Raw genomic sequence first — 27,074 nt, forward strand, 5'->3', positions numbered from 1 at the left:
TTCTCTCTTTCTTTTAAATTTGTGATTTTTTACCAATTAGCATTCTTGTCCGGTTCACTTTCTGGCATTCCCAAATACAACATAAATTGTTACAGCAGTACAAACCCTTTTCCTGTCCTTATCCCAGGCAAGATTAATTCAGCCTTAACATCCTTGCTAGTTGCTTTCAGGATCATATCCACGTTGCACTTCCATCTTATATGTTAGAGGAAATAACATATGACAACAGTAAATACATTTATCATGTAATTTTGTTACAGAGATGTAAAAATTGTGGAAACTAGTTTTAAAGATATGTTCACCTGCTTTCTTGTATATTGTACAGAGAATTTCTTAAAAGAAAGAAGGGCGCTAAACACATGACATTAATGTACATTAAAAGATATTTTATAAAAATACAAATATTTTTTTACATTCTAGTTACCTTATTGTAACTTGAAAGGCATTTTAACTTAATAATGGTGAGCGTTGGTTTTGAGGAAGGGTTTGTCAGTCTTATGTGATTGAAGAGATGTTCCTAGTTTCAGTCTGTACCATTCTCTGGAGGCACTACTTCCATCAGCACTTGCATGAAGCGCGTGAAATTGTCTGAAAGTGATGCAATGGAAAGTATATGGTAAATAGCTTACATAAATATGTTGTTCTTAAACACTTTTGTTAGAACTCTTTCCTCATTGACTCAAATTAACTTTCTCATTACTTCAGTAGTTTTTAAAATGCTGGTTGTTTAAAAAGAAATAATACGCTAGTTGATTCCAAGTTCTGAGACATCATTTCAAAATTTGAGGCTTAATTAGAAATTGAACCTGGATTTAGGGCATTCCATAATATTTTTTAGTGCCTTTGACATTCTACCTGATGTTGTGAAGTGAAGAATTAAGTCAATTTGGGTTTGGGTTCTTGGTCACATGTGTGCATCATGGGTGATGGAACTGTCAGCCTCTATATCGTATCAATCCATAAGATTATATTTTATTTAAAGCCTCTCTGATGCTTCATGTTAATCAGGGCATTCACTTGTTTATCTCAGTTGTCTCAACCTCTGTGGTATGTAAATAATGCACAGTGTTGTGCTTTGCAAACTTCCTGATGTATTCAGGATATAGGAAGTTCCATCAGCCTATGGAGTCAGCTGTTTGCAATAGAGGTAGTAAAAATCACGATTCGGCATGGAGGAAGGTCCATGGCCTGGGTGATATAGAGGTGAAGCAGACTGAGAAGGGACTGACTTTTGATTTGGATTGAGGAGAGAGAGGAGCTTAGAGAAAGGAGTTGAGGGAAAGTGAGGCGAGTAATGGTCAACCTGCAACGAAGCCTACAGAGGACTTAGTTTATTTTATTCTTCGAATTTATCTTCATTCTTCAGATAGACAGGTAATTATCCTAACCAGCCATGATTCAGGTTCAAAGGTTCATAAAACCCAATGAGTGACCATTGTCTTTCCTAATTGTTAAGCTGTTTAGTTATAGTTGTGCCTTTTGCACTGCCAAGAGTTTAACTTGTCATGTTAAAGACAAGTGCTCTCATCATCGAGGATGAATAAGTTACATCACCCATTGATTAATTGTGGAAGTGACTGGTTCTGATCCCCATCATTCTGTAGAATGATACGTGGTGGAGATGTGGGGGAGTATCTGGTACTCAGGCCCATCTTGGAGATCATCTCTCATGGAATGCTCTCCTCTAAAAGTTGAGTGACACTCTTGCTTTCTGTTGTGGGTATATACTGGGGTCCCGAGTCCAGTTCATGCACACACAATTGATGAACTGGTCTTGATCATGTCAGATGTTGAGGTAGCCATTTTTTTCTTTCTGTAACGTGAATTTTATCTTGGGTTTAGAGGAAATATGAGGCAAACATGTAGAAGAATGCAGAATTAATCAGTTTGATAAGGTGGTGGAGCCAAGTGCAAGGCTAATTGCTGTCAAGGTGTACATACATGCTGGATAGCTCACAAAATCTGGCTTTGACAAAAGATGTGAGATGCTCCTTAACTTTTACCACACAAAACCGTGAATAAATTGGGCCTAGTGACTAAATTTTCTATTTTGCCTTTGAATGAAAAATTACATAAATTTCAAACCATATCATGATGGTTGATGATTCATTAAGTTATCATTCACTCTCATGTCATGATTAACACAGCTGACAAAGGGATGCAATGTAACTAAAATACAGAACAAATATGATACAAAAGTTTTTCTTGACACTAAAATAATCTTCATGATACAATAATAATAACACTCATAGACATGGAGTGAGTGAAATTTATTATTGTTCTGCAAGATCTGAGGTACATAAAGTGTATGGAATGCTTTCCCAATACTTGTGAATTTCAATAGCTAATTAGAGATAATAAGCATGATGAATTGTTTAAGCTCCCAAGGGAGGTTTCAGACTGATGTGACAACAACACTTGCCACCAACCTTCAGAATAAATGCAATCTTTTGTACTGGAGCAAAATGCTTAATGCGTTATGTGCAGTTTCATGTTCCTTGTCACTTCAGTCTTAAAGTTCTCAGTGTATTTTTCAGAAGTAACCTTACATATTACAAACACAAAATATTCGCACAACCTAGTTGATACTAATTATTATTAATGCTGATCTACTAATACTAATTTTTATTATTAAAATAGCATTAAATTTGTATTCTTACCCATCCATTTTGGCTTCTTCTCATAGTATACGAGAGGTATGTAGACTAAAATTCCAGCAACTATGAATGCAATCGCAAATAGATATTCTATTGTTGGATCTGTGACAATAGGAACAAGTGTCAGGAATACTGCCACCATCATGATAAAAATTGGAATTACAATAGGAACCTAGAATAAGGATAAAATTCAGACATATTCATACACACACACACACACACACACACAAGGAAAAGTCACAGTTATGAGGCTGCTTATGTCAGACGTTTTGAAAGGCGTCAGTACATGGTAGTACAACACAACTTGTAGATCAGTTGCTTGTGCCCATCTGAGTATAAAAACTGTGTTTTTTACTTAAAAATGACTTCCTGCAAAAAAATATGATAGACAATTGGGTAGATAAATGGACATATCCACTCAATTTTTTTTGCTGTAATCTTAAGAGCTACAGGCTGGAAAAATGGCTTCTGCAAGTTCTTGCGTAAGTTTAAGTCAAAAACGAGACTTCCAAAGTTGCGAGGCTAGCGCTGCTCTGAAAACACGCCATGTTAATATGTCACTACTTAGAGAGAGCTTGTTTTTCCTCTGCTTTGAATCCAGTTTACTGGTTTAGCCACAGAGACCCAACGTGTGCAGCAGTTTTACAAATCTGTACAGATTAAAATAATGGAAGAAGAGCGTTACTGGAAGGGAAAGCTATGCTTTGTAATGATCATACTTCTATTAAATATCCCTACTGCTCACATGCAAGATAGATGTAAGGGTTCTGTTGCATGCATGTTCTCAGGTCATGCGAAAAATATTGCTTGTAAAATTTGTTACTGACCAAATTTTCAAAATATATTTTGAAATTATATTTATCGAAATTTACCATAACCTATGTAGTGCAAAATATGAACTTTAACATTCATCACTTTATTTATATATTCCATAAAGCAATTTCAGTGTGTGCTTAATTTCTGTTGCACAAATTATGATCAAATATTCTTGTGCAGATAAGAGAAACTACACTGAGAAGATTACATCAGATGCACAGTGCAAATCAATACTTAGTTTATGTATAATTATTATAAGGAAATAATGTGTATAACATTATATCCCATACTGAAATGGTACAATACATTTTGAATTTTGTACTGTGAAAACAAGCTGCTTCATCTCTTAACCCCAAACACATTAATTGATTAGTTCACAATCTTATCAATCCTATCGAGACAAGACATGGCAATCTTGGTTTCGTTTTTGTTGAAAGTTGTAAATGTCTGTCTCGTGACAGTTTCATCTTGATTTATAAACTTCCATCTCGGTTTCGGAGGGCAATTCTTGTTCTCGTCTGAAGTCTCAAAAAATATAGAATTAACAACATATACAAAGGGTTTTCACAGCAGTAGCGGCTGCTGCCTATTCGCGCACTCGCATGTGCACACCCAAATAAATGTGTAATGTAATTGATTTTTATTATATTTATTCATTGAGAGCCATTTCATCAAACATCAAATGTTCCCAGGCTGCATTACCTTTCTTTTACTTCTTTATGTCAGCTTTTCTATCTCGTAACTTGTGTTGAATGGGCATACACACAGCTGAACATCGAAATGGCACAGTGTTCGACGGTGGGTAGAGGAAGCAGAAAGGCTCTTATAGCTTGGATCAAGGGCTTTCAGACACGCTTCGCACAAGAATTGTGACATAGTATCTACAGACATGCGCTGTTCCCTCTTCGTCTTACCATGTGACGGAGTGGAGAACAACCCATTCATCATTGAAAATTAAGGGATTCTTTTCTCAGCAAGGAAAATTTTGATCTCTCTCACCTCATGCGGTTCTGAGCAAAGCATTGAAATCCGAATGAGGGGAGGGTGGGAAAGGAAGGGGAAAGGATGTGGTTTGTAGTGATGAGCATATTCAACTATGCAAGTCCAGATGAGATGTGTGGAATAAGTTGATTCCAGTGGTGGTTCATGAGGTTTGCAAGAGGTAGGGCACAATCAAAATATGGGATAAATATGATAAAATATGCTTCCTGCAAACAGACAAAATCATAACTTAAAGTTCATTTTGAATTATCTCTTATGTACTTTTGAAGACACTTGAACCACTTTCTAAATGGTCTTTCAAAACATAATCGAGGGTCACAGTGCAATTAATGAGTCCTCCGTTTTGTCGTGACCACACAAAGCCCTTTCAAATTCCTCACAAAATTTAATCGCATCGATAGTACATGACAAAATATATACTTTTTTGTATACAAGCTCATTATGTCTTAAAACTCTACAACGATCATCAAGTTGCACTTTGATATCTGTTTCCTTAATAATGTCATATCAATGTCAAAGTCGTCGCTGCCTTTGCACGGTGTAAGGGGTCCTACCCCCCCCCCTCCCTCTGGCTGGAGGAAGGAGGGGATGGGTGTGCAGAGAAAGAGAGAGAGAGGTCGCCTTGTAATCAAGGGGTCCCAGGTTCGACACCCGGTGGATGACCATAGTGGTTTGGATCCCACTTTAAACTGTAGGTTCAGTCCCGATTAGCCTTACTGAGTGTGCATAATGTAGACTTAAAACAACAATTCAATTTTTACCCAACTTTGAGTCCATATGTCTTCTCCTTTGAATAAAATGCAAGGAAAACGAAAAAGGGAATTAGCTGGAGGACATCCCCACATCCATACCCACTTTTCGTACATACTTTTATTAAAGTTTCTGTTGTGTTCTGTTTTTTCTTTGAACACTTGATTTAGGCAAAGCTCTGGTCTTGGCGTGCCCAATTCTATGTCCAACAATCGGTCTTGGTGATTTAAAATTTTACTTTTTAAGTATCTCACCTGATTCATTTCTCTTTATTTTCACACTCACGGTAATACTTCAGTAAAGAACTCACTAAATCACAAGAATTTACACAAACTTTTCAAAGCACATTGAACCTCGACAACAGACGTCCCACGGTTCTACTTCCTTCTTCCAAAGTTCCCTCCCATCCCTTTTTTTCGGTAAGATATGGTAAATGACCCCAGCCACCATCCAGTGGAAAACCGAAAAACAGTGCCCCAAGTGTTGGGTCTCAGCGATATTATGACCATTCACAATGAAAACACCCATATCCCTCCTGACCTCTCCCGCAGCTCACAACTTAGAAATAATATTAAAGCAGCGAGGCAGGAAGTCTACAGCCAGAATGTGACCCTTGCTATGTTGCCAAGTTTCATCCAACTCATTGTAACCATCTTCGCTCCGATGAAAACTCCGTGCGGCAAAGGGAATAAAATACAAGCGTTGCAAACAAGTGTAAATTGTTATTTTTAAATACATAATTGGTGAAGGGGCACATGACCTAAGGGTTGTAGGAATTGGTGCATTTAGACGCTCTGACTTGTATTTGGAAGTTCAACAAAAATTTCAAATAATCAAGAGTTTAATCTTGTGTTTTTGTCACAGAACAGTCAATCCAATTCTTTATTCAGTGCATATGAGAATCTGTAACTTGTACTATTATGTCACTGATTTGAGATAATTTTTTTAAAGGTGCTGGCAAGAACTAGTTGCACTTCATTAGGGTTTCGAGGATCCTCATTACAATGACTAAAGTGAATAAGTACATTAAAAATGGTAATTAACTTAAGTGTATGATGAAATGTTTATGTGGCATTAAACTTGGGTTTCTGATGGCACATATTTACAATGAAGAAATATAATATACATTATTAAAACACGCTAATTACACAAAATTCTGGCAATATTATTATCCTTTACAAATCACATTGGTATAGCATTGCGAGTGATTTTGTCAGAATTTTCTACAGGTCATGAAAGAGACCAAAAAACACATCTTCTCTCATGATCGTTTAAAAAAATTACTAGGGTATTTTGATTTTGTAATAAACCTTATTTTTTTAAAATTTTCATGAAACATAACTCTGCTATAGTCTCATTATCAGGGAAAGGTGTGTCATAACTTGGACTGCAAATGTGATTAGCAGAAACGAGCAGGAATAATTAATTGAGTGGGAATAAAAACACTTCTTCTAGATGCGAGGCCAAGGTGCGCACCCATAGACCCAGACCATGAGCCAGCCACCACTGTTTCACAGTGCAAAGAGAGTACAAAGACACAAAACTTTTCTTAATGACTTTCTTTGTTTGATTCCTCATTTCGACACTACGAGCCCTCGAAAACTGGATATTATCCTACTTATATATGCAAACCAATCCGCAGATTCAGAATTACCACGAATGAACTGGTGTAATAATTGTACACACAATTCATGATTTATCTGAGGAAGTTGCATGTTCCAGGTTTGACTCTAGACATTGGGGACAGCTAGGGGATGCTTATATATTGTTAACGTTAGTGTTACTCATGAGACGAGACATTTCCCATCTGATCCCATAAAAGGAAATGCGACAGACCAAAATTTCAGCTCTTATCGTGCGCAGATTGGTAGTGATGGCAAGGTGTGTGTGTGTGGGGGGGGGGGGAGATTCTCCTGCACCAAAACTTCGAATACTGCTTGTAGTTATTCATCTTCATTGTCACGATTAGCCATAAGTGGGAAGAAATGTGACGTTAGGGAAGATACATTCTAAATTAACCCTGCATTCTCATCGTTGTGGTTAAACAAAGTGATGGAAAAGCGACATAAAATTAGGATAAATACATAAATTTGCAATATACTGAAGAAAACTGTCTTTTACTGCAGGGAATTTAAAAACTCCACGTACCTTTTTATACCGTATCACCTCTTATATTGCAGAAATTAGAGTGTAAACCAGAGAGTTCTAAACGTATTGTTATTTTACAATTTGCGAAGAAAATATTATGACGAAAATAATTGTATTCCCATAAAAGGCATTCTTGTAACAATAAGTTCTTGCCGGTCAGAGCCCATCTATGAACAAAGCTGTCCATATGTTCAACCATTGACTGTTACCAGTTTTGGGTTGTCAGCCTAATGGGAAAACCCTCTACCGAGTGGCTGAATTTTAGTAAATACTGCTATACTGTTGGGGTATAATTCATCTCCAAGAAATGGAGCACCCATTTCTGCACTCGAAGTTATAAGATACTTGTTTTACACAGCAACTAATGACTTTTTGCTGTTGCTTTCACAGCCCATTCCAAGTTTATGCATTTCTAAGTGATGACGTCAGGCCAATCAGAGGACATTTTCAAATCAGTGATGCAGGAGGTGAATTTCCACTGTGTTTGAAAGGATGTTTCTCGAGAACCAAAACAAATGTCAGCAAGATAGATTGCACAACTCATTCTTGTGTCATTATCCATAATGGATTTAAAACGTTTTTCATGTCAAAGTGGAAATGTCCATTCTCTTCGAGATGTTCAAATTTGTGGTTATAGTCATTCATAACCAATTTACTGACTTTCCTCATAGAAATATGCAGAGTTATAAATGTTATGTAGTTTTCAATTTAGTTCTAAAAATAATTTCTTTTCCAAAGGAATCCAAAAGATTTAAAAATAAAACTGCCTTTAAAAGTTAAGTTTTTGAAAAATAAAAAAACAATTATCTTCATTGTCACAAGAAATAATAACATCCCATTAACTATAATCACTTTATTCTTTTGTATGAACTGAAGAGTGAAATTGTAATACCATTCTGCAACAGTAGCAGTGAAATAGGGCTTATTACACAATGTAAAAAAAAAAAAAAATTCTTAAGTGATTTTTTTTTGTTTATGATAAATTAGGTCAAAACTAATATGTATGTGGTATTGCTACCTTCATGTAATTATTTTTCTGGTAATGGTGGTCAATTATATGAAATGCATTGGTTAACATGAATTAAGCATAGGAAAATTCATGATAAGATAAAACTGTGCAACCTAGTATTCTAAAATAAATCTGTTTTGTTATTGTTTTGCAGGGTCTCAGTAAGTAAGGATGGCATCTTCCCGTCATTGTAAGCATGATACAGACAGCTTTTGCTATGTGTGTGGCATCTTCCTTAGTTCAAAGGCACTAAAGCATAGGATAAAGGAGGGTAACAACTTCTGCTCAGCATTCAAATCTTATTTCGGTATGTCTGTGGGAGACCAAGACAAAAAATGGGCACCACATGTTGTGTGCAGGTGCTGTAGATCCACTCTCGAAGCCTGGTATAGAGGAGAAAACAGGAAAATGAAATTTGGCATACCTAGAATTTTACGAGAACCTACGGATCACCTATCCAACTACTATTTCTATGTTGTAGACTTGTCCCATCACAAGAGGGGTAAGAAAACCTGTGTTGTTGAATATCCTAACCTGCCATCATCTCTTCGTCCCATTCCACACAGTGAGGAGCTTCCTGTTCCTCCTCATCCCCCAGTATGGGATGAACGTGTAGATACCAGTATTGAATCGGATACCAACATCTACCATGAAGAAGGCCTCTCAGGGGATGCAAATGATACACCTCACTTCCCCACACAAACTGAGTTAAATGACTTAATCAGGGATCTAGGACTAACAAAATCCAATGCAGAAATTTTAACATCGCGATTAAAGCAGTAGAACCTATTGGATCAAACCTGCAAGATATCTCTCCAGAGGAAGTGTCATGAAACTTTCTCACAATACTTCACTCCCACAGAAACAATATGCTATTGCCACAGTGTGGATGGCCTTTTCAAAGAAATAGGGTTTGAATATAACCCAAGGGAATAGCGGCTCTTCATTGACAGCTCCTGCAGGAGTCTTAAAGCTGTCCTCCTTCACAATGGAAATGAGTGGCCATCAATTCCAATCGCTCATTCGACTCATCTAAAGGAAGATTACTCCAGTGTTCAACATCTTCTGCAAGTGGTAAGCTATGCTGAACATCAGTGGGAGGTAATCGGTGACTTTAAAATGATAGCATTTTTGATGGGCTTACAAGGGGGAAACACACAGTATCCTTGTTTTCTCTGCCTTTGGGATAGCAGGGATACAGGTAGACATTTTGAGACTGTTGAGTGGCCATTAAGGACGGAGTTAGAGATTGGACAGAAAAACATGAAGTGGGAACCCCTTCTCAAGCAGGAAAATATCCTAATGCCTCCCCTGCATATTAAGTTTTGTCTCATCAAGCAATTTGTGAAAAGATTATTACATACAAATGTGGAAGCTTTCAAATACCTCCAGACTGTTTTCCCCAAACTATCCGAGGCTAAGATAAAGGGTGGATTCTTAACACTGACGACTTCATCAGAAAGCTTCGACCTGTTGAAAGAAATACCTGGAATAGCTTCAGGGACATAGTGAATGGTTTCCTGGGTAATCACAGGGTGGAAAATTACAGAGATGTAGTACAGGGTCATCTGAATAACTACAAAGCAATGGGATTCAGAATGTATCTAAAGGTGCATGTACTCCACTCACATCTAGATGTCTTCAAATCCCATATGGGTGCATACTCAGAGGAACAGGCTGAAAGGTTCCATCAGGACTTACAATTGTTTGAAAGACGATACCAGGGACAGTATAATGAACGGATGCAAGGCGATTACATCTGGGGACTGATCAGAGAAGCTGATGAGCATCTCAATAGGAAAACTAGGAAAACAACACATTTTTAGAGACCATATTATCTTTACATGTAATGTAAAGGTCTTCATGTACTGGAGACTTTTTTAAATTTCTTCACTCCATTTTGACATGTGTTCAAACTTGTTTATCACTGTAAACCAGCTCTCATTGTCCCAAATACATGCATTTACTAAAAAATCAGAAAATCGTTGTCATTTCATTAAAAAGAATTCCCCACAAGTAAAATTGTGTTTTTCTAGTGTTTTGTAGTAAACTGCATCGGAAACAGTTAAAAATTTCACTCAAACAAATTTTTCTTACATAGTGTTATATTTCTGATAGTGAGTTGTGTATGCACAGAACTTACTTTGTAAGGTCTCTCGACATCTTTCTTTGTCCTTCTCATAATAATCAAGGATACCATGGCCATTCCATAGAAGATCCATATGAGGAAACTGGCAAAGTCAATTAGCATGGCTATGTTTCCTGATAATATCAGAATCAGTGTTAGGAATCCCTGAAAAGAAAAATTAGATTTTTATCACCACAAAAGTTCAAAAATCATTGCTAACAAATTTCTACAAAAAATAACAACATGCTAGTTTTTTCTGTTGGCCACACCATGTGCCTCATCATGCTTACATTTAACCTACAAATTTGCTTTCACAAATGTGAAGCAATTACTCACTCATTTTTGTATATGAGCAAAGTGATACCACTTACCAATTTCTGCTGATACCAGTAACAATATACTAGAACATTATTGTAAAAGTTGTTGAAAATATTCAATAAATCTAATCCTCCCCCCCCAAAAACCAAAGCCAATGGTGCATTCCCCCAGAAGTATTTCATTACAGCAGTGTGTCTATTGCTATTGCTGAAAGTATTTTTTTTAGTTTTGCTGAGCACTCTACTTTATCTGCCCCCCACAATTGTGTCCTTTTCTTCATCTAACAGATTAAATATGTTGCACTTTGAATCAGCATATTGTCTTTTCATTCCCTAAAACATGCATAGAACTGGTACTTGTTGGTAATAATAATAATATTAATAAAATTGTCTTTATTAGAGCGGGCGTGTTTCATCCTTGAGGGCAGCTCTTACAACAAACCCTTGTCTGGGTGATTAATACAAAGTAAAGTAAAAGTAAGGTACAAATGGAATATATGAACATATCCTGATTACAATAATAATGGATGAACATTGAATAGGAAAATACAAATTGAATAAAAATAAGAAAGAAAAAAAGGATTATATGTATAAACTAATGGACATAGATATCTAATGTTCGTTGCTTTCATCTTAAGTACATATACATGTGTAAAGTCAGCTGGAACAATGAATGAAACAGCAATAGCAATAATAATAATACTAATAAATTGAAAAGACAAAACAAAAATTATGAAATTGAGAAGGTTAATATTTATAACAAGTTACATAAACAGAGTTGCCAATTATTACAATGGATACATACCTATATATTTATAACAGAAAAGTTGCTCGTGATTATGTGCTTAGCTGCCTTGCTAGTAGATTTTTTAATTTATTTATAAACTGCTTATGACACTGGATGGATGTTAGAGAGGTTGGAAGGGAATTCCATTCTTTGGAGGCAGATACAGTGTATCCAACAATCAGACTATAGGGGGGGGGGGAGTACAAAATATGTTATAACCAGTGCTTTTTTTTTGGCAGAACACAATTGTACTCCATACTGGCACCTTATTATAGGTGAGGACTAATAACATTTTATTTTAACAAGAGAAATACATGTGTGCATGTATAGGTGTTGTACTTGGATGCATCATCATTTATGAACATAACACAATTTTGAGTATACACATTACCAAATAATACATTAACGTAACAAATCAACTTGACTAGTGCCGAAACCTATCTTCACAGAAAAAGCAATAACTAACTTTTTTACAGTGAAACTTTTTATTTTCCAATCAGGTTTGTTACCTTCTTCACCCTGCAATGATACTCAAATTTGAGCTTCTTATAGTATATGCTTTTCAAGATGGAGCAAAGGCCTCCCTGATGGTGCAGTGGTAGCGTCGTCGCCTTGTAATCAAGGGGTCCCAGGTTCAATACTCGGTGGAGGCACATAGTGGTTCGGATTCCACTTTAAACTGTAGGTCCAGTCCCGATTAGCCTTACTGTGCATAAAGTGGACTTAAAACACTAAATCAATCAACCAACCATCAAGATGGAGCATATTTTTAGTGAATATTCCATTCTGAACTTCATTTTATGAAACAAATTGTTTGTGAATGCAGTGTTGTGCCCATGTTAGAATGAATTATGCTACAGCTACAAACACATTTTTATCTCATTTATTTCATTTCCTTATAAGCTGCCATAGGTCATTAAATATCCAAAAATACTGTACAAACTCAAGGTTTAAGTCTGCTTCAATACAGTTTGTTTACAATTTTTTCACAGTTGTGTCTTCTCATTATTTTTCTGGATGTTTCAAGAATAAATACTTTTTCCATGTATTAAGCATGCAAAATTATAAGTCTGCCATTGTCTGGCTGATTTCGTCCAAATGGAATACCTTATCCATCCTCCAAAATATCTGGCTGCTATGAATATGGCAATTCCCATGGTCAAGACATTAGTGATCCCAAATTGGTCCCCAATGGTTGCCAAACATGCACAATATTTCAAAACATTTATTGTCAATATATAATATAGCCTAACCCTAGAAAGCTAACGTGTATGAAAAGTTTCATTAAAGCTAACGTACCGTAAAATTTACGAGGGGGTTAAAAAAACTATGACAACCAATAGGTTTTTTAAAAAATGAATTTTAATGAACATGACTTATTAGAATGCACCTTTACAAACATTTTGGTTACAAAGAAACTGTTTTATAGCTCATCAGTGCAGTGCACACAGCATTTTCCTCAATGCTCAATGCTTCCCACAGATCGGCCTTGTTGCAGCGGCAGCAATACAATGACGTCATCCTCCTCTTTGTCGATGGACAAATTCCACAGATTGTGTGTGGCTGGTTTTGCAGATTCATTCTTGGTGCTCATAAATAATTTGAACTTTAGTTTAATCAAAACATAACCCTCACTAAAAACTTCACAAACGTTACACAATAATGAGAAAAATTAAAAGTTTACAAAAACGTTTGCAGCAGAAATCCAGGCGGAGAAGCTAACGTGTCATAAAACGTATGAGTGCGTTCTGAAAACAACTATACATGTGGCTGGTTGACAACTGAGTCTGTTATAAACCAACACAAAAGGCAACGTGGTGAGCGGAACTGAGCAGTCAAATCCATTGCCCACCCGCTAAGGGGCAATCAACGAAATATGGTCATCTTAGATCATAGGTTTTACGATACATTAGCTTTCTAGGGTTAAGTGATCCCCTAAAATTCTTAAAAAGTCTCTTTTCTTAATCTCAAGAAATGTAGTTTAGACAGTGATTTGAAAGTGTCATCAGAATTTGAAATCTTACTCAGCACATGAGAAATCAATTTTTCACCCACAATCTTGAAATGCTTTGAACAAATGCAAATTAAAAACAAAATCATTCCTGAGGTGTGACCAGTTGTGATTGATTACAGCTAAAAACCTCTTAAGTTAATGTATATATTGTGCTCTCAAAATTTGTGACTTACCACCACCCTTCCTAAAACGCACACTACGTTAAAGATTTATTATTACAAACTTAAAGGTGAAGTGATCCTGTAACATTGCTGAGACTTGTGTTATTAATCTATGAAAATATAACCTAGTAAAATATGAGCATATTTTAAAGCTCTTGCAAGACATGTTAAATCGGTCTGTCATCCACCATCTTTAAACATGGTAACCAATTTTTCTCAAATACAATGTGAGACCAATCCTTAAAGTTATCTTTAAACTGTAAAAATTTCAATTCAAAATTCAAAAGACATAAATAAGATTTATCCTGCATCCCATTACGATGAGAAATTTTAAAAAAAAATAATTTAAAGAGTGTCCTGATTTAATTATGCCATTTCAATAAAGTATACTCAATTCTCCCTTGTAATGCTTTAAACATGCAAACATTTATTCTATGAGGGTGGATGAAATGAAAACGAAACAGGGGCCACAGAATGAAACCAACAAGGTTTATTTCAAATGTAATCTCTGAAGTTACACAAGCACTTGTACCAATGTTTCACCAAGTGGTGAATACCCTGCTCGAAGAACCAGTTGCGAACATTGTCCATGACTTCATTGTCTGAGTGAAAGAGCTGACCCTTCAATGCCTTTTTCAATTGACCAAAGATATGGAAGTCGCACGGCGATAAATCAGGGCTATACGGTGGATGTTCCAACACTGTCCATCCAAACGTCGCTAACATGTTCCTTGTAACAGCTGACGTATGGGGCCCAGGCCATCAGCCTTACTTGATATTAGGTAAACCTATTTTGTATAATTTGTTTGCAGTGAAGAGTGAAAATGTAGACAGCTCATAACTTTAAGCATAAATTCACAGAACATGAACAGTAGTATTCGCTCATCTTGTTTATGAGCTGAAGTATAAGCAACTGCAAGTATTTAGAAGATTATCTAGACTTTGTAAGTTCTTTTATAGGGGAGCTTATTTATCTGTACATTCACTGCACCTGTTGCAGCCTCTATTTATACAGAAATCTGTGACTGTCATCATGGAAATTTCCTTCGCATCTGCATCAAAGCTCCCAAGTTTTGGGAAGGAGAGGAGTTTCATTGCTTTGGCCAGGGATGGGATGTACTGTGATTGAATATTGTGCATTTTTTGTGTGATATAAATATCTGTATCATCTAAAGCAGTATGGAGTGTGTAAGGGATGATTTCAGTACCAGTCAATTAACACTGCAAGATATATTTTAAATATGTAGAAAGATGTAGTATTTGTGTGATATTTATAAGTTTTATGTAACGTAATGATCTCTTTCCCCCCCACACATAATTTACCTTCATTTGATACTTCTAAATTTTTGAAAAATGGAATTGGTTTACAAAGCCCCTCCTGATAACCCTGAGCCCCTTGAGCCCCTTCCTGGCGATCAATTCTAGCTACGGGACTGATGTGGCCGTGCATTGTAATGCAGCAAAACTACTCCAGAGGACAATAGGCAGGGCCATTTGGCCTTGATTGCTGCATGCAAACTATGGAGGGTACCATTTGCCCATGGTCCAGGAACTAAAGGAGAAGGGGTCCTTCATGATCGAAAAATAATATCAGCATCACTTTTCCACTACTCTGCAAACATTCCACCCCCGCAGGTAAAGCACTGAGTGACTGACTGCATGCTCGACTTCTTGGACAATACTGATGCATGACTGCCTACGCATATCGCATATCACGTGCTCATGCTCGACTATCTAGGGCAGTCCATTATGCAGTAGGGGTTTCCTTCCTTACCTCCCACTCTACCTCTACACAGGGTTGTCTACACACACAGACATAAATACAGAGGTTGTTCACTTTATATCCGACCATTGTCGATTCAGTGCTGCCACCTGGCATATCATGCTGGAACTATGGGTCTGCTGGTGAGAGCAGTGTTGTGTCTGACCTTGTAGGTCAATGCGTGAGTGTTGGTAGTGAATGTTACCAAATGGCACAGAAAATCAACCAGTATTGGGAGGGTTACGTAATGACCCTTTCCATGCTACGTTTTCATACGTACGCATTGTGAAACAGTGTTGGGAGAATGGGTTAACACTCGGGGTGACTACTGCGAAAGCTATTGTGGCCCATTACACACAACAGGCTCTCCTTGAGAAACATTCACCCACGAAAACCACCAGGAGAAGGGCTGCAAGCAAAGTGTCACCCGTAGTGCTAAGGGGGATCCGTCGATTGGTGTGCCAAGAAAATCTCCCGACTTAATGTGATATGGACCACAGATTTCACCTCGCACCGTCAAGTGTGAACAAAACAATTCGCAAGCGCCTCAGGTTGAAGTGTGTGCAGAAGGCCCGTGTACACACACCACCTTCTACCGCGTCACATTGACGAACGTAAGACGAACTGCAGGAAACTGTATGAAAAGTACCTGGCAGGTTCCAAATGGAAGAAAGTTGTCACAATGGATGAATCATATGTCCATCTCACTGCTGGTGGTCACATTCGGGCAATCACATGCCGTGACATTGACAGTAACTTTGTTCGTCAGTGCAGGGAAAGTTTCCCTCGTGGCTTTATGGTTGTGACGGGATTCAGATATGAGGGTAAGTTGATGATACACAAGGTGGACAAAAACGTGAAGGTGAATGCCAGATACTTCCAACACTCCATTCTGACACCTATCTATCGGAGAGACATCCCACAATTGTATGGAATGGATGTGAACCAGGTGATGATCCATATGGACAAGGCTTCGAGTCATACCGCCAGAACATCACTACGTTTTTATCAGGACATGGTAGAGGAATTAGGAATTCGTGTCATTTCGTTTGAAGACATTCCTGTGAAAAGCCCAGATGCCAGTCCAATGGATTTTTGCGCATTTGGACTGTTGAAACGACATCTTCAACATCACCGCCCACGCAACCTGGATGGTCTATGGAAAGCTTGCAGGGAGGAGTGGGACAGAATTCCCATGCCTGTCCTGCACCGGAGCTTGCTGCAATGGAAACTGCGATGCCGGGCGATAGTCCACAATGCTGGGGGTCCAATAGAACATGATTGGTGGGGTGGCGCGGTATCTCTTAAGGTGAGTACCCATCAAAAATGGTTGGATATAAAGTGAACAACCTTCTGTATAACCCAATATGTCCACTGTTCCGTTTTCATTTGATTCACCCTAATATCAATTGATCATCACAGATGAATCGATGATGTGCCACTAATATTTTCCCCACATAAGGAAGTGACTGATAACCAAGTGCTACCACATTTCAAAGTTAGAAGCTTTGTTCAACTATGCTGCATCAATAAATGCAAATACTTTATCTAAAAAATGCTGATACATTTTCTCTTCTGTTTCTTGGATATATAATTATTACTTTTTTTCTGGTAATAGTTCATTTAGCATGAGTAAAGTAGCCTGAAAAACCCACTGTGACTTGTACTAGATTCATTAACAGTTACTATTAGTATTATAAGCTCTGCTAAGCCTTTTCTTTTCAAGTTTTCCTAGGGTTACCAGACGTCCAGATTTTCCCAGATATGTCCTACATTTAGCCTTATGTCCAGTGTCCGGGAGGAATTTGAAAAATATCATAAACCTCCTACATTTTGAACGTCAAATAATATTAATTAGGAAAATACGTAACAGAAAAAAATCATGCAAGTTACAAGTCTATGGACTGAGCTTTCAAACTCAATAGTAAAATTTATTTTGATTCAGTCATTGCACAAAAAGAAAAAAAGTTTGTCCTGCTATTAAACAAACAGGAAAATGAAAGCAATTAATAAAAACGTTTTGGGACCACTTTCTGATAACGTTGCTGTTCAATGCCTGAGCAGGATTTCTTGCTTTAGGGTTTATACTGATGGAACAATATTCAATATGATTTGATTGTAAAGCATGGGTATAGAGAACAAAGTTTTCCAGGGTGTCTGTCAGTCAAGAAAGTCATAAAAGCCAAGAAGAAGTAATCAACAAGTAGGTCAAAAAGTCAATAAAAACGCAATAAATCATTCTTGTGGTCAAGAATTTTTGCTATTGATTGATTGATTTAGTTTATTTTACTTCACTTTTTTCTGTCTCTTTGGCTAAACACGAAGATGAGGATAAATGGTGGTAAGATAAGATGGATCAAGGGGCAGTCACAAACATATAGGGACAACCAACATGAGCCCCACATAAGATTATACTGGATGAGAGTCCAGCCGCCAAACACAGTTCAGGATGCATTAATACGAGAAAGCAAATCTAATTCTCTTCTTAAATTCAGGTTCAGTTTTCATCTTAACTGGCCCTTTGGTAGGGGTTTATTAAATGAATATTTATTTTCTTAATTACTAATTTTCAACTTTACCTAAGTAGGGGTTGAATAAATAAACGTTAAGAGAAACGGAAAAAAAGGTCTAAAAAAATATTTCTGGATGTATTTTTTTGGTAGACACCCTGTTATTGAACTAAAAACTACCCAAAATGAAACTTCTGGAACAGTTTCAAATTACGGTAATTGCTGAATATTTGTTTGCCATTACAGGTCATAATTCAAATGTTCAGAGAGTACTTTCATTACTATCAGCACAACAGACTCAGGAGAGAAATTGTTTTTTTGTAAAGTCTGTAAATGTTTGGTACTGGTCCCTATAATTTCAAAGAGTTTGACTGTCCACTCTAACATAAATATAGTTTGACTAAACCTGAAATTTTGGTAAAAATGTTCTCCTTTGAGAAGTACCACTTAAATCATGTAGTAAGAGGTGCATTGATTAATATGATCGCAAGTTTTGAAATTTTGAATTTAAAAAGGCATTAAGAATTCATTTTTTAAAACTGAAAAGTGTCATTTTTCAACTACTTTCTAACGTGTTCTATAGAAATATGTATTATTTAATGAGAATGTTTTGGGTCCTACATTTTGACTTAATGTCCTACATTTCCCTTATAGCAATCTGGTAACCCTAAGTTTTCCAAAAAAAAATTGACAATTGTAGAACTTCACAAGTATTTAAAGCAATAATTTACAACATTTTCTGAAAAAAAAAAAAACACTTTTTGACTGTATCTTTGTTGGGTTTATCAAGGTGGACTTGTCTAAAGAAAATAAAAACATGTTTGAAAACTGGGCTGGACCCACCCGGGCCAACCTGATACACAATGAGCTAGTACCCATTATATTTTCTATACAATTTCTGTAGGAGTGATAACAACACTTGCAATAACATTTTTACTTCCTTCCATCATTTCCAGCCTTCTCGCCAGGAATTTTTGAGGATACCATGTAAAGGAATGGGTGTCACATTTTTTAATACACTTCACGCAATCATTAGAATCCCTGATGATGAACAGACTGGTTGGCATTACAGAATTTATCAAACATTTATAAATGTGTACAAAGAATTTGAGTCATGTGTTATATTTCTCAAATTAAAAATTAGGTTAGGAACAGATTAATGTACACTTTATGGTCTGTCAGTTCTCCGGATTGAGTGCCACAAATATATAATTTTCCTCGTTACTTGGGTCTTGCACCGGATCCCCCACCACTGTCACTCAAAGAAACAGAACAAGAGAAAACACCATGTCTGGTTGTTGCAGTACAATGACAACTAACACAAATTATTTACACATCATTTGGGAAGGGAGGGGGGTGCTGATTATACCAAGAAACATATGCAAGTCTTTCTGGATGTAAAGAGGACACACAGTGATCAGAGCTTACATTCTTCTTGATTACAATTTTTGGGAGAATACCTCTGGATCAATTTGTAATGCGAGAAAACTTACATTCATTAATTACAAAGCTGAGTTAATTATTTTGTTAATCATGATGTACTTGTCACATTGTTAATTATCAATATCAGTTCTTATTGGTATCAACGTAAATTTCAATTGACTTCAAATATATATTTTCTTTAATTTCTTTTTCATAAATCCAAATGAATATTTACCTGCAGTATAACAGCTGGAGCAGGTGTTAACCGTCTCACGTGAACGTAAGAGAAAGCCTCGATCATGTGTCCTTCCCTGGCAGCTACAAAACATAACCTGCAATAATATTTCCATGTTAGTTTATTAAGTCAAATTAAGACTTTACCATAGTTGAATAATAATGAAATAGCTGGGTAATGGCACATGCACATATGATGAATTAAGTTGCCAATTGCATCCATTACATGAACAGTGATGTGGGGCTGTTTGTGGATAATGGGTCAAGTATACTTGTTATGAGACCAGTAATTTCACAACTCTTTTTCAAGGTTTTGAGGAAGGGGTCTTAAATTGTATTGAGCCTGCATCCATGTCACACAGGTTTGAATGTTAGTGATATACGAGATCATGTCATAATTATTGATCAGTATGCAACAAAAAGCAACTAGTGAAGGCCCACATATTATCTGGCACAGTCATCAGTCACCATCAGCAATGTAATATTTCACAGTTAGAATGCATGGACCATTCTATAGTAGGTGGACTGACATCTCTTATCTGTGCCAAAGCTTACAAAACAAGTCATGTGAATAAAACTGGTTATCAAGGATCTCCCGATTCCATTTCAGCATAAAAGTGCTTAATATAGCAGCAGTGGCTGCATTTATGGGAAGAATTGCGGCAGCTGCACTCCACTTTTCATCAGTTTTGCACCTGCACTATGCTAAATCTTATCTACCAAGGAAAAGTGAACTGTCCTTGCCTTCTTGTTTCACCACCTTCCCCCACGAGTTTTGGAACAAAATTGATACCACTGCAAAGCAGCCATATGGGAATGAGCATTGTCATGTAGAAAGAAGGTAATTTTGCAGCAGGTGTGCTCAATTCTGACAACATTGTAGGTTTTTTCAGTTTTGTATGGATTGGTTCTCAATGGCACAGTATACATACATCATACTGACCTCAACAAGTCAACACAGTGACTGAAAAATCACTCCATTTTTGAAGTTTTAATAGACAGATTTGAGCAGCATTTTCCATAATATTGAATAATTAATATGTAAGTTATTATATTATTGATTTTATGTTAAATCAGATGTTTACTGAAGCATTTGACAACACTTTTGCAATTTCATCACAAACCTCAAAAATTGCATGTGTTTTATGTAATGTGCAATGTTACATGTTTTACCTTTATACATAGGGTTGCCAGATTGCTGTAAGGGAAATGTAGGACATGCTGTCCCAAAATGTAGGACATTAAGTAAAAATGTAGGACACAAAACATTCTCAATAAATAATACATATTTCTATAGAGCATGTTAGAAAGTAGTTGAAAAATGACACTTTTCAGTTTTAAAATAATGAATTCTTAATGAATTTTTAAATGCAAAATTTCAAGACTTGCAATCATACTAATCAATGCACCTCTTACTACATGATTTAAGTGGTACTTCTCTGAGGAGACAATTTTTATCAAAATTTCAGGTTTAGTCAAACTATATTTATGTTAGAGTGGACAGTCAAACTCTTTGAAATCATGGAAACCAGTAACAGACATTTTACAGACTTTATGAAACAATAATTTCTCTCGTTAGTCTGTTGGGCTGATGTTAAAGTACTCTCTGAACATTTGAATTATGACCTGTAATGTTAAACAAATATTCAGCAATTACCGTAATTTAAAATTCGAGAAGTTTCATCTTGGGTAGTCTTGAGTCTAATAACAGTGTGTCTATTAAAATAACACATCCGGAATTGCTTTTTCTGGACTTTTTTAGACCTTTTTGCCGTCTTTCGTAATGTTTATTTATCCGACCCCTACTTAGGTAAAATCGGAAATTAGTAATTAAGAAAATAAATTTTTATTTATTGAAAACGTCTACCAAAGGGCCAGTTAAGATGAAAACTGAACCTGAATTTAAGATGAGAATTAGAACTGCTTTCTCGTATTAATGCACCCTGAACTGTGTTTGGCAGACGAGCAAGGCTTTCGCGTCTGGACTCAAGCCAGTATAATCTTATGTGGAGTTTGTGTCGGTTGTCCCTATATGTTTGTGACTGTCCCTTCATCCATCTTACCTTACCGCCATTCATTATCATTTTCGCAATTAACCAAAGGGACAGAAAAAAGTGAAGTAAAATAAACTAAATCAACCAATCAGTCATTATGATAGCAAAAATTCTTGACCACAAGAATAATTTATTGCCTTTGTATTGACTTCTTGACCTATTTGTTGATTTCTTTACTTTTTCTTGACTACCATGACTTTCTTGACTGGTAGATACCCTGAATAACTTTGTTCTCTATACCCCTGCTTTACAATCAAATTATATTGAATAAGAATGGCAACACCTTGTTCCATCAGTATAATCCCTAAGGCAAGAGATTCTGCTCATGCATTGAAAATGCATCAGAAAATGGTCCAAAAACTTTGTTCATTAAGTGCTTCCATTTTTCCGTATTTTTAATAGCAGGACAAACTTTTTTTCTTTTTGGGCAATGACTGAATCAAAATAAATTTCACCATTGAGTTTGGAAGCACAGTCCATAGACTTGTAACTTGCATATTTTTTTTTCTGTTAACTACTTTCCTAATTAATATTATGTAACGCTCAAAATGTAGGACATTTATGATATTTTTCAAATTCCTCCCGGATGCCGGACATAAGGCTAAAATGTAGGACATGTCCGGGAAAATCCGGACGTCTGGTAACCCTATTTATACAGGGTGTTTCCAGGCTGATGATACAAACTTTCAGGGATAATGGAGAAGGGCACGTGTATCAATTTGAGATAAGGAACCCTGGTCCAGAAATGACTTAGTCATTTTTGCTCATAACTTTTGACTAAGTCATTTCCGGACCAGGGTTCCTTATCTCAAATTGATACACGTGCCCTTCTCCATCATCCCTGAAAGTTTGTATCATCAGCCTGGAAACACCCTGTATATTCATCATGACATTTTTAGATAGAAATATTCTATTTGAATAAATACATTTACAAATTCCATTTATTTATCCTTTCTCCACTAATGAACTTATTATCTTGTACATTTCAAGTTGAAAAATACCGAAATATGAGAAATTAATAAATTTTGTGGTATTCTACATTTTCCTAAATCACAGTAGGTTGAAGAGTGTCTGAAATATACATCTTCGAATCTTCTATATGACACCTGGTTTACTGTCATAGAGACTTTATCAGGAAGCCCTCAAGTGTCAACCTCCGTTCCATGTAGTAACAGACTAACAAGCCTTTAGTGGCTGGACTCTCAGCCACTATAATCCTGTGTTGTGCGCTCTCCATGTCAGTGTTTGAAAGTAACTAGTAACATGTACACTGTCCTATGTAACATCATAAGAGGTGGTATTTTTTGTTGAAAATATTTTTAGGTTTCAGCGTGTATTCTCAAGTTGGTAGCAATGTTATTTTTTCAGCAAATAATACATTTGTAAAAGCATTAGCAAACAAAATCATGTATACAACATTGAAGTATCAATATTGAATTCATTCACTTGATCAGTTTCCAAACAAAAATGAATTATGAAATTATGTACACAGTAATGGGCTTCAGATATATTGAAATTTCTATCGCTATAGTCTTATATTCAACAGATCCCTGCCGGACCCTGTGGCCGAGTGGTTAGCACATCACTCTGCGATGCCAAGGGTCCGGGGTTCGAATCCCACTCGGGCTTGGTTGTTTGTGAATGTTCATTCATCAATTTCATAACTCATCCCCATCTTCACAAATTAGACAAGAGGCACAAAACATGAAGTAAAATAAACTAAATCAATCAATAGGTCCCGGACTAGATTTCTGGTGGGCGTGTCAAATCTCACTTCAAACTGTAAGAACAGTCCCAATTAATTTTTTTTGATCATAAAGTGACCATGAACTTTTTTGTGAAGATACAAATTTTAATCAGTAATTTTCGGCAACTATTACTATTAAAACTATGATGACCCATTTTTTTCTTTAAATGTTTTGTACAAAGTTTTTTTCCTATATTTAAGTGAAACTTAATGCAGAAGTGTGGTTCGAACCCTTTTCCAATTTTATATGGTTGAGGTATCCATTGCATCCCCTCTAGCAGGCATAAAGACACATACACTTGTGTGTGTGTGTGTGTGGAGACAAGCTCTGTGACAAAGTGCTTAACACAGCATGCACAGCACCTGCGGTTCCAAGTTCAAATCCTGCATTGTCATGGGTGTTCATTGTGAGTGACCCTTCATCAAAGTTATCATATCATTACTTAGTCTCATCATCGTGATTAGCCAAAAGTGGCAGAAAAGCTACATAATATAACCTAATTCAATTATGTGAAAAAGACACACACACACACACACACGAGATAGTGAGAAACTGGAATGTTAGGTGATATAAATCATTATACCTAACATGTTTGGGCTAAGTCCCCCATCTTCCCTGAACCAGACATTAGTCCCCCAAACACATGCGTCATATGCATAAAATAATTCAGGAAAGAGAGACAGCCCTGAAAAATTAGGAAATTCATAATGAAACTTTACATTGAGAATTAACAATTTAATGTGTTACTCTTGTGTTGCGACAGTAACACTTATTGAGAGAAGTTCAAATTATGGTTTGATTCAGATTGCAAGAGAAGATAGGTCCAGGGTGCAATCTGTAGGGAAGACCCCTCCCCCCAGCCCTGAATTATTAAACTATCTGGTTACGAATGACATCCCAACCACGGATACTTATTTCCCACTTACCGAGTATGTAAACTATATTATGTAATATATCATTCTATCACCAATACGGCATATTGTTCATATCACAATATGTCTTGCAATTATATAACATCTTTTTTGCAGATTCCATTTATAATAATTTTTAAGTTCTCTGTAAAGTTAAAGTGCATGTACATTTTATGGAGACCATATGTTCCACACAATATTTCAGAGTCAGGCGTCGAGCAATAACACTGAAGCTTTTAAATTTGAGAAAAATAAAGGAAGCATAGGCAAATTTTTTATAATAGAATACCTCTTTGAATGTCATAGTTGGTGTTCATTTCAAGCAATCTGACCAGGGTTATGTAAAAGTTGTTTGGTTGAGAATCCATATTTAATAATATTGTTTTCAGGGTAATTAATTAATCTTTCACCTAAATTGAAAATTTATACATTCTTCATGTCATTATTTATTAGTGAGTGTTTCATATTAGAATGCCCTTTTTATATTTTGTTTAATTAGACCTTCTTTTTAGGTCTGTATGACAATTATTTTAATAAAATTTTAATTTATCCTTAAGCCTACATAGAGACAGAATTGCGCACCTCTTACAAATAATGCAATAAGTTACGAGGTTCTCTAGTTTGAAATAATCCTTCATTCTTCATATCCTTCATTAATTTCTTCAATGGACATAACATATTGTGATGTGCGTATTATTCACAGCTAAATAATGAAGAACATTAAAAAGATCAAAGATCAATTACTTATGTGTGCGAGTACGATTTGTTGATCAAAACAATGTTTTAGAGGTCAAGACTGCCTTCTTCTTCAGGTTAATGCATATTCTTAGGCACCAAACATGGTGTCATGTTAAGAAAGTGTTAGTTGAGGATACAGGTTAAAGTTTATGGTAAAAAAACACTTATTGAAGAACCCGCATTGTAGCTACAAAAAAACATCATTCTGTCCACACACAAATCTAAAACCGCACATATCACAATCTAAAACCTCATAAAAGAAACGTCTGAAGCAACTGTTAGACGCCACCTGGCCAGTGCTTGGGAGAAGCGAATGTGCAGCGTATGCTCAACATGGAGAAGGAAGGAAACTTCCCCTCCTTAGTTTTCCCCTCATGAAACCCGTGCATCACCAGTCCAAGGAGAACTCGATTTCTGCCTCAGCAGCCCTCCTGATCTCGGACGTAACATGGAAATGAAACTTGACGTCATTATTCACAGCTTTATCCCATTTTTTGAAAAATGCAACCCATCGGTCTTCCAAATTGCCATCACCTCTATTAAGTTTATTCTAATTATCCGTGCATATATAGGCTGTTTCATAAACATTCCTATAAAATTTGTTGTTCGCTTTCCTGATAACTTCCCTTGTTGTGATCTTAAGCCCACTAACTAATATATGCTCTGATAGTCCTGTTTGGGGTATCCCCTCCTTTATATCCTACTCGTGTTCACCCCACCTGATGCACATGCTCCTTCCCGACTGTCCTACGTATTCCTTTCCACATTCGCATCTAATCCTATAAACTCCCTTTTGCCCTTCCGGGTTATCTTGCCGAATACCCCCCCCCTTTTTATATCTGGTGAAATGCTTTTCAATGCTCCGAGGGGTTTTCATCCCACATTTTACACCATACCCTCACCTGCTTTTTTTCAATTCTTTCAGACACACCTTTACAATAGGGGATTTAAACAAGATGGGTTTCATTTCGGCACTTTCCTACTCCAGTTTCATCTCCCTCTTTCTCTTTAACACTATAAGGGCATTCCCTCCTTATTATTTTCTTCACTTTCTTGGCTGCCTTTTCCATATCCAGTATTGTATACCCATTTTTTATACCCACCCTCTTTATCCATGCTTCTTTTTCTTTTTCATCATTACATAGTCTTTCAGCTCGGATGAAAAAATTAAGCTAAAAATTGGACTTTATCCTATTAGAATGTTCAGATTTCTTGTGGAGGTATAAGTCGACTGCCAACGGTTTATGATAAACCCTGGTTACAATCCCTTGGTCAGTTTTGGTAATGCATAGGTCTAGAAAATTAATCTTCCCGTCAACTAGGTTTTCCCTGGTAAAGCCGATTCTAGTGTCTTGTTTTCCTAATTTGGTAAAACCTTGTCGAGTTCCTTTTCATCCCCAATGATGAGGATGTCGTCGACATATCTCCCGTAATACTTCAACCCCTCCCCTACTCGTTCTAAAGCAGTTTTTCAATGTAGTGCATAAAGATATTGGCTACAAGGCCTGAAATAGGGTTGCCCATAGCTAACCCTTCTTTTGGTCAAAAATTTTTGTCATTAACATAAAAGTAATTATATCCTGTGACTAGGTAAACCCAGCTGACATACGCCCATGCCACCAAAATTTCAATGCCGTTATCTAACAACCATATTTTAAAGCAGTCCCCAGCTTTTTCCCGGGGAATGCTGGGATACAAAACGGAGTTTATAGGATTAGATGCGAATGTGGAAAAGAATACTTAGGACAGATGGTAAGGAGCATGTGCATCAGGTGGGGGTGAACACGACAAGGATATAAAGGATTATAATTAATTAACACTAGTTGACAAATCACTGGAGACTATTTTTTTTAAAGGCGGCACGTAGAGTCGGCAACCCCCCTTTCATTTAAAGTTATTTTCAAGT

The 27,074-nt window shown here is 36.5% G+C and overlaps 1 protein-coding gene across 1 annotated transcript in view; it reads right to left on the bottom strand.

Annotated features, from left to right (window-relative positions):
• Positions 1 to 523: 523 nt before the first annotated feature.
• The window catches only part of LOC145983638 (b(0,+)-type amino acid transporter 1-like), a 191,725-nt gene continuing 165,174 nt past the window's right edge, over positions 524 to 27,074 (bottom strand). The window contains exons 11-14 of the mRNA XM_083116702.1: positions 19,719 to 19,815; positions 10,526 to 10,675; positions 2,661 to 2,829; positions 524 to 588 (exon numbers count right to left, since the gene is read on the bottom strand). Of these exons, the coding sequence (XP_082972828.1) occupies positions 524 to 588; positions 2,661 to 2,829; positions 10,526 to 10,675; positions 19,719 to 19,815 (481 nt within the window). The remainder of the gene's footprint in view (positions 589 to 2,660; positions 2,830 to 10,525; positions 10,676 to 19,718; positions 19,816 to 27,074) is intronic.

This window comes from Lepisma saccharinum, chromosome 2 (assembly GCF_977018435.1).
Source record: "Lepisma saccharinum chromosome 2, izLepSacc3.1, whole genome shotgun sequence".
NCBI lineage: Eukaryota > Metazoa > Arthropoda > Insecta > Zygentoma > Lepismatidae > Lepisma > Lepisma saccharinum.